Source organism: Varanus komodoensis, unplaced genomic scaffold (genome assembly GCF_004798865.1).
Source record: "Varanus komodoensis strain SLA01 unplaced genomic scaffold, ASM479886v1 scaffold40, whole genome shotgun sequence".
NCBI classification, from domain to species: Eukaryota; Metazoa; Chordata; class Lepidosauria; order Squamata; family Varanidae; genus Varanus; species Varanus komodoensis.
In genome coordinates this window covers 8,520,096-8,528,999 of record NW_025335942.1, presented here as the reverse complement: position 1 = coordinate 8,528,999, position 8,904 = coordinate 8,520,096, and the positions used below count along the sequence as shown (strand labels likewise).

General features: G+C 53.0%; 1 protein-coding gene across 3 annotated transcripts in view; it reads left to right on the top strand.

Moving 5' to 3' along the window:
* The first annotated feature begins 47 nt into the window (after window positions 1-47).
* PACS2 (phosphofurin acidic cluster sorting protein 2) overlaps window positions 48-8,904 on the top strand; it is a 41,513-nt gene continuing 32,656 nt past the window's right edge. For all 3 annotated transcript variants that reach the window (XM_044442866.1, XM_044442865.1, XM_044442864.1), the window contains exons 1-3: window positions 48-164; window positions 5,057-5,144; window positions 7,047-7,136. In XM_044442866.1, coding sequence (XP_044298801.1) covers window positions 109-164; window positions 5,057-5,144; window positions 7,047-7,136 — 234 coding nt within the window. In that variant the 5' untranslated portion in view covers window positions 48-108. The remainder of the gene's footprint in view (window positions 165-5,056; window positions 5,145-7,046; window positions 7,137-8,904) is intronic.

Here is an 8,904-nt window from a genome sequence, read left to right as displayed (position 1 = left end):
CGGAGGGCCCGAGCGGGCGGCCGCGCTGCAGCCATGGCGGCCTCCGCCGTGGCCGGCCGCTCCGGCGGGCCCCCCAGCGGGCCGGGCGCCGCCAGCAGCCCGGGGCCCATGAACCTGTTCGCGGCCTGGGAGATCGACGGCTCCAGCCCCAGCTGCGTCCCGCGGTGAGTGGGTGGGTGGCGGAGACGGGCCCGCGGGCTGCCCCCCGGCTCCGAGGGGGAAGGGGGCGCCCTCCCCCTCCCCTCCCCTGCCCCCCATCGCGCCTCCGGGCGCCCGAGGCCGAGCCCCCCGCTTGCGGGCTGCAGGAGCCGGGCCCGGGCGCCTTCCCTGGGGGCCCGGGCCCCTGCAGGCGCAGGGCCTGGCCGTGCCCGGGCGACGCGCGGGGCGGGCGCCCCTCGGAAGGGGCCGCCAGGGGCTCCGGGCCCGCCGGCGACGCCAGCGGCTCAGGCATCCTGGGGCGTCTCAGGAGGAAGGCGGATGCGGGGACAGCGGAAAGCAAGTCACGCCCGGCTCCCCGGCTTTGCCCTTTGGCCAGGACCGCATGCCGCGGATGCAGCTGCAGCCTGGTTTTCGGGAAGGTTTTCAGGCCGATCCGAGGCGGACGGGCAGGGGCTGCAGTCAGGGGGACCCTCAGTAACGGCTTGTCGCCCTGGAAGCTTGTCGGGCTCTGTCCTGAACCCAGCACTGGCCTGTTGGGAGCAGGGCCTTGGCGTTGGCTGCCCTGGTTGCCTGCTGGGGCACTGACCCCGGAGGGACAGGGATGCCTCCTTTCGGGGTTCTTTGACCCCCACTTCCTGCTGCCCCCTTTACGCGACCCTTGAGGGAATCTTTGTTCCGCCATCACCCTGTCTTTCTTTTCTCCGCCTGGATACTTGTGACTGCTCTTCTCATGAGCTCATCCCAGGCATGGAGCTTTCTCGATAAAAACAAAGGGCCACACTGTTCCGTCTAGATGTTTGCTTGTTTTAACAAACTGTCTTTCCCTTTTCATCCTGTGTTACAGCTTCTGCTTGAGTTGTTTGTTCCCTGAAACTGGGGCACACTGCTTGAGCTTGAAAGCCCGTACGGCAATGTGTAAATCTGCTAATACAGAACTTCTAACAGTGTTCTCCCAAATGTGTCCCCCAGTATATTTAACCTTGAATGGCTTGTTCAAAGGGTTGGCGGGCACGTTTGAGAAACACTTTGAAGAACTCGGTTGCATGTATCCTGAATCTGCAATTAGTGGAATTCCGCTAGCAGCCTAAATTGAGGCATTTAATGTGTCGTTAAAAGGTTGTGCTTATTTTATTTGTTTAGCTAGGATGCTGAGATATGATGGAAGGAGAAGTAAGGTACAGTTGAAGGAGATCAGGAAATTGTAAATGGACATTCTTGAAGATACAGCCAGCGCTACTTTTGTGTGTCGTATGAGCTTAGTATTTTAAAAAAACCAACCTTAAATTAATGACTAGGAAGGAGTAGAGTGCACAAGAGTGAGCTGAAAACTGTTAGATTGAACATTGCATACAAGAATAATATACATAATCTATAGCAATTTAGTTAATATTATTTAACATAGCAAACTGGGTCGGTTGAGTGGTAATTGGAAGTGAATTAGGGCCAACCAAAAATAAGGGAACATCTTCTACATTTGGAGTAGAGAACCTTTTTCTTCTTGGGGTCTTCATTTGTCAGGATGGTTGTGTTTTTACATCATTTTTACCCTGCCTTTTTCTTTTGCAAGGAAGCCAAGACAGCTTGCTCTGGTTTCCTCCACTCCGTTTGATCATCACAGCAATCCAGCCTGTGAGGTAGTTTAGGCTGAAAGTCTGTGACTGGCCTAAAGTGAGTTTCATAGCAAAATGGGGACCAGAGCCCAGATTCCTAGAGTCCCCGGGCAGCCCTCTTAACATTTTATCACACTGGCAGTCTGCTTTCGGTCATTCTTGCGCTGTCCTGGGCCAGGACCCTGAACTATCATCCCCAGAAAATTAGAGAAAGAGGCTGCAGAGTTATTGATTTAGCAGGGTCTGGGTTCGAGCCATGGAAAAGGGTCTTGTGACTTCAGTCTTCCCAGGACAAGTTTTCTAGCAAACCACCAGTTTCTTTGCTTCTAGATTGGCTGCCTCACTATCTCTGAGGACTAAGGCCCTGAAAAAATGGGCATGCCATAGCCAAGCCCATGTTAGCACAGCCCGAGATCGCTAAAGCAGTACAATACATGTATGGATGCATTACATTTTGGTGCCACCTAATAGCCAAAGCTCTCCGGGCAGTTCCCAACTAAAACCATTAGTGAAAACATAAAATGCATCCTAAATTTTAAAGCTACAGTATAAAATGGAAGTAAAAGCCAAAGTAAAAACCTAGAGGCCATGCAGTAAAGGATTTAAAAGAACAGAAGTGGGAATACTAAAATTCCTGGGAAAATAAACGTGGCCTTAAACTGTGAAGAACTCTGGATGTTAATTTTAACACTGTGGATTAAATCATGCCCAAAAATAGACTTGCCACTCATGCAGATGGTAAAGTGTGAGTCTAATACGATCACATTGGTCATATTAGCCCTTTGGCGGGGGGTGGGGGAACCTTGCCGCCCTGTTTTTGACCAGCTGAAGTTTCCAGACCGTCTTCAAAGGCAGCCCCACACGTAACTCTCTGCAGTGCTCCAGCCCAGAGCATGGAGGTGGGGCCAGCCTGCCTAAACCCAGCGAGAGGCCTGCCTAAAAAAGTCTTGCTCCGATCCTTAATGAAGCTGCACGGACCTGGCGCGGAGCTCTCCATGGTGCTGATCTCCTTTCACCTCCTTTCCTGAGAGACCTGACCTGATCCCTGATTCGGAGCAGGACGTCATCAGGACCGCCAGCACCCCCTCTCCCTCTCCAGCCCAGGGAATCCCCTTCCCAGATAAATCTCTTTGCCAAGCAAACAGAAAGCCATGACTCTGAGAATCAGGGCCCTGTTAAAAACATCTGGGCAGGAGGACGGGGTGATATTTTCGGGACAGATCCCCTGGCCAGCTGGGAGAGGTGAATGGTGTTTTCCTGCTTGAGATGGCAAGGGCAGATGAATTCCCTAGCAAGTCTCTCTCTCCTTGAGAGCAAGCAAAGGGGGATTTTGTGTTGAGGGCAGTCCAGGGAAATCACGGGCACCAACAGCTGTTCCAGTGGCCGGCTGGACGTGGGCCACGTTGGGTCTCCTGCTGGAGGAGAGTGTGACCTGCACCCACCTGGAACGCACACTGCCGGCATGTCCAGGAAGAAAAGCCTGAAGGGCGTGAGGTGCTCCTCAGCTTATTGCAGGAGTGAAAAAGAGCACCGGAAGGGGGAGTTTTACCAGGAGAAGGGAAACAGTGTGATCCATAGAACTACAGAATCTGGAATCAGGCTGTACCACTGAAACCCCACAGCCAGTGCTCGGATGCTTTTATGTGGTAGTCTTGGGCCAGCTGAGGATGGGAGGACTCCTCATCTAGAGAAGAAAGGCCAAGATGGGTGGGAGGGATTCAGCCACCAGCCCAGGAACCAGCAGAGAACTGGTTGTGGTGGGAAATGCTGTGCTGAGAGGGACAGGGGGTCTGTTGCCTTCTAGAGCACGTGTCCAAGATACTGTCGAGAAGCTCGTAAGACTCTCGATTCTTCAGGCCATAATTCTGGCAACCCAACCCAGGGGAGGCGCCATCTCAGCAAGAGGTTTTCATTGCCAGGAATCTCACAGCAAAAGCTTAACGAGTACAATCTTCAAAACTATGTTTTAGTGGGTGAAAGTTGCTATAGGCTTTAACAGTATTCCCATGGCATTTCAAGGCCAGCTGTCGGGAGCAGATCTATTCGCTCCCTACTTTTCCCTCTCCAGCAGACTCCGACTTCTCTCTCCTTGAAAGAACCATCCCTTTTATTAGGGCTTAACAGGTTCCAAAGCAGCATAAATCAAAGCAACGTTCTCCCCATTAGCTTAAGCTAACACGATGACATTCAACAAAGATTAATTATGTGCAATTAGCTACAACAAATGCATCCAAGACAGGGCGTGGGAAGCCTTGCTTGGCAAGGTCAGTGGATCACGAACTGGCGAGCCAGCACCAGAACCTGCTTCTCAAAATGCTAATGAAGCCTTCGGCTACATGAATTTAAGTAGAGCATCCAGGTAACAGGTTCTGCTCTGCTGTTTATTGGGGAGTATCCTGGAGAGAGGGAGAATTAGGGTTTGGGGTGATGCATGCTGTGAATTCTGATTTCGTTTTTTCATTGGGTAACGTCCCCGATGGACTGTGGGAATGCTGTGGACATAATCTATCTTGACTGCAGTACAGCTTTTGGTAAAGTGCCCCATGCTATCCTGACCAGCAGACTAGCTAGAAGTGGGCAGGGTGGGACAATGATCAGGGGATCCACAGTCGGCTGCAGAATCAGACTCAGCTCATCCGTAGCTCCTTCCCAGGCGGGGAAGACGTAGCGAGTGGGGTGCTGCAGGTTCCAGTCCTGGCGCAGTGCTCTTCACCTGTGTTCTCCGTGATTTGGATGAGCAAGTGCGGGCAGCAGTGATCAGATTGGCCTCATACTTTGGCCTTCAGCTCTGTGATCCTTTACCATCGGTGAGGCTGGCTTGGGATGATAGGAAGTGCAGGCCAAGATGTCAGCAGGGCTACAAGTTGTTCATCCCAGTGGTAAAATAAGATAAGTTTGTTAAGGAAGTATGTATTGCGTGTTTTTCCCCCTGCAGTTGTCTGTTTTTCTGATGCAGATCCTCACAACATTAAATTTGCTTGAGATTTTGTGTCCCTACGTATGTCTGTGAGCAATTGCTCTTGAAAGGATAGGCAGGGGCTTCTTCCTATCTGGTGGTATTAAAAGCAGTTTTTTGTTAGAAATGGCAGGCAGGATAGATGCAGGGTTATTTCATGGGACACACATTGCTTTCAGTGCACAAAATTGTCCGTACCCATTCTAAAAGGTTCCGTTACAAGCATTTTGCTCACTGTTCCTGGCTTGGTGTGTTCACTTGGTCCTGTGTGTTCTAACTTCTGTTCATTTTCAAGCCTAACTGAATTCTTGGTATTTGTTTTAATCTGCAGGTTGTGCAGTTTGACTTTGAAGAAGCTGGTAGTGTTGAAAGAATTGGATAAAGATCTCATCTCTGTGGTAATTGCAGTCAAAATGCAGGTAAGGGAGTCTGACTAGACGTGATAAGCTAATTGTGTGAATGCCAGAAAGTTTTAATGGCGCAGTAACAAAGAAAAGTTAAGTGAAAAGAGCACAAGAGGAGAAGAGGGTGCATTCGTTGCAGTGGCTGCATAGATCGTGTAGAGAAAGCAACCCTCGGTGGTTTCTGCCCTCAGCAGGACGTGAGCGAAGCACTCCCTTGTCCAGGCCCTTTCTGCAGGTTAGGTGCCTTGGCACCCCTGGCGCAGGCACAGCTGCCTTGGGGGGACAAAAGGGACACATCCGTGCACGCAAAGGCGCCAGCAGGAAATAGGGGGCGCAGAAGTGGATCCTGAGCAGCGTACAACCCAAGGAATAGCCCTAAAAGTATTGGAAGCGGCCGCGGAAGGTGGCACAGGGCTGAAGGAAGATCCATAGATCGCAGGGAAGATGAATGGATTATCTCCATGTCCTCTCACTGTAGGGGGAGGAAGGGGGTTCGCTGTATCAGCAGGGAACCAGCTATTTCAGATTCCACATAACACAGTAATTATGCAAGCAATTAAAGATATTAAAGCAAAGCCAGGCTGATTATGCCAGCACAGTAACTGCAGGGGGCAAGATTCCCCGCTCAGGAACAGTGCAGCTCGCGTCTCTGTTCCAATTACTGCTGGATATACTTCCATGGCAAATATAATAAACTTCATTGTTCTGCATGTGATCCCTCTGGGCTGGACTGATAGCCAGTGGTAGCCGTTTCTCATGGATGGTCCGCTTGGTTTTCCATGCCAGCCTAAATCTGCAGATCCCTGAACATTTGATTTGCAGAACACGGTCTCTGCTGCTGCATTATGTAAGGCCCTTCTCTTTTGACTCTGGCACAGTCAGAACCCGAGCTCTCCCAGAAAAACGCTGCTGACAAGGATAGTTCATAATGTGAAGTCAGGGTGGATAAGTAGATAAAGTTGCAGCTTATACCAACTGCATGTGGTGGTAGAACCGTCAGCCGTCTGAAGTGCTCCCAAAGTATTTCTCCAAACTGGAAGCACGGCAGCTGAGGCAGCGGCCCTGTGGATGGCTGCCAGGACGCAAGCCTCGTCCCAGTCCGTGGGCCTTGCTTCGGGGTGGGATTGTGCCGTAGTAGGCGAATTCACAGTGAGCGATGGGAAGCGCGCCCCCTCTCGCCACGGGCCTCTGGGAACATGTGGCGCTGTGCAGCTGCTGCTTGCGCATCGTGGCGGTGCAGGTTAGAGCCCCGCCCGTGCCGTTTTTCCAAGGACAAGCGAAGATCCTCTTGTTCAGGCAGCTGTGCATGTACCTTGTCTTGCCCGTTAAGGGAGGTGTGAGGTGGAGCGGATAGGTCTGCTCTCGTGGCGCGAAGGAGCGGGGGTGGCAAATGGGCCCCGTGGTGGTACAAATGACGCAGTCTCTTCGTTGGAAGGAGGAGTGCTCGGTGTCCACTGCTCACTCTTCCACTTAGAGAAATTGCCGGAATCCTCCACAACCTTTTAGCGGGGCAAGAAGCCCGGTTCATTAGCCCAGCCTCCCCGCAGCCCTTTTAGCTCGCCCTTCTTGCCTTAGCTACTTCCCTTTCCGCCACCTCGCTCTTCCACTTGCCCCCTTCCCAGGCTGGCCTTGCCACGGGGTCTCCGGATCCAGACCCGCTCGACTCCTTTCCCCTCCTGCCGTGCACACAGTGGGCCCCCCCGGAAGGCTTCCTCCGTGCTGCCTCGTCTAACCTCCCTTGGGGTGGCCGGGCACCGAACTCCCCCGGGGGCCACCAGGAGAGCACTGTGACCCAGCCATGGGCCATGGCTGCCTCAGCTCCGCCCTTCCGGCCAGCTCAGGAAGACGTGAAGACGGACCTGACCTGGTGCTTCTACAGACGTGGTGAATTCTCAGTCTGGCTGCTTTCCCTTGCAGGGCTCAAAACGAATACTCCGGTCTCATGAGATCCTACTGCATCCTAGCGGGCGTATAGAAACAGACCTTGCACTGACCTTTTCCCTGCAGGTACTGTAAGAAATCCTAATTTTATCCACTTTTCCCTTACTGCGAGCACCTCCATGTGTGACATTGCTTGAATGACACAAGAATTTAAAAACCCGATCCATTGATCCTAGTCCCTATGAAATCATAGGGCTGGAAGGTACTAGAAGGTTGTGACTGTGGATACTCACTTGCTTTAAAATAGGTTATCTCCAAGCACAGTTCTCTGCAGTGTATCCTCACTTGGATTCCAGGCCAGACCAAGGCATTTTGCTGCCCACGGTAAATTGGTTGTTCCCAACATGTATAGACAATAAATCTTGGAAATAGTTGAAGCTTAGCTTTGTTTGGGCTTAAGAGGGACAGGCAGGACCCCAATTTAGCCCTGAATGCGTGTTGAATGCAATCGTCCTTCCCACTCAAACTGGGGGACCATCTAAGCCCATCTTTTTTATCCATCGATGGTGAGGCAGAGGCAAAATCTGCAGGTGTTCTGGGCAGCAGCAGCAGCAACATCCTAATCCAGAGATCATGGCAAACAGCTGCTGACAGCCCCACTTCCAGGAATGCCTCCTCGCCCCAAGCCCTCCCTGGCTCATGGCCGTCACCCCGGGCAGCGAACGGGTGAAGGACGCGTTCTTGGAAGCAGTGCTGCTTTCACCCATTCAGAGGCCGCACACTTAGTTCCGTGCTGGAAGAGGAGCTGCGTGGACGGAAAGGTGGCATCCATGGGCACCTTGGCCTTTTCTCGCGCGCCCTTCATTGCTGTGGCGACGTTCCGAGCGGCAGTTCAGAATCGATCAAGGATTTGCTGCCTATGACAACAGCTGCTGGAAAGCGGCTATCGAGCGCCGTTTCGTTCTGAAAGGAGACTGTGGCAGCACCCCACACATACGCGCTTGGCAATGCGCATTCTTTGCTTCTGGAATGTGACTTCTGGGGGGTATGGAATGCCCAGGCGGGGGAGTGGGAGGGCCTGGGCCGCGCGCCACGTTCTGAGAGCAGAGCTCCATCCCCTGGCCTTGATCCTGCGTGGGGGTGGGAAAAGAAGCCGGGAAGAGCGCAGCCCTTGCTCTGCCTTGGCTTGCCCACAGCCCCTGCAGTGCGAGGTGGGGGGGCCTCTCCGGAGTTGCCCTCTTCCGCTGCTCTGTTTTTCCGTGCTTTGCTCGCTTGTTTCTGGTTTCCTTGAGCCAGTCCTCCCTGCACAGCCGGCCCCTTTTTCGGGAAAGGTTTGTCCACTGCGGAGGACGAAAACAGTGGGGAGATGAGGAGGAAGCCCAGCAGGGGGTCCCAGCTGATTGTATGGATCCCGAGAGTGGAGTCGAAGGTGCCGCCTGTGGTGTTCGTAATGTCCGCGTGCAACCTGGCTTGTTATCCTCTGTGCCTAGGCCATCACCTGACATCCATATCTGCAGATGATTTAAATACATAAATGAAATAGCTGCATTAGAATCCTGGAATAGTAGAGCTGGAAGGGGCTGATAAGGCCATCAAGTCCAAGCTCCTTGTCAGCGCAGGACTCCAGGTTAAAGCATTCCTGGCAGAGGGCTGCCCAGAAGCATCTTGAATGCCCCCCGCGTGGGAGAGCCCCAGCCCCCCCGGATCACGGGCTCCCGTGAAATGCTGCTCTCACTGCCGGGCGGTCCTTCATGTCCAACTGAAGCCCACCTTCCTGGAACTGGACCCTGTTGTTCCATGTCCTGCGCTCTGGGACGGTCTGGAAGAAGGCAGCCCACCCTTCCTTCTTCTGGCAGCCTTTCAAGAGCTTGAAAAATGCCCTCCCATCTCCTCT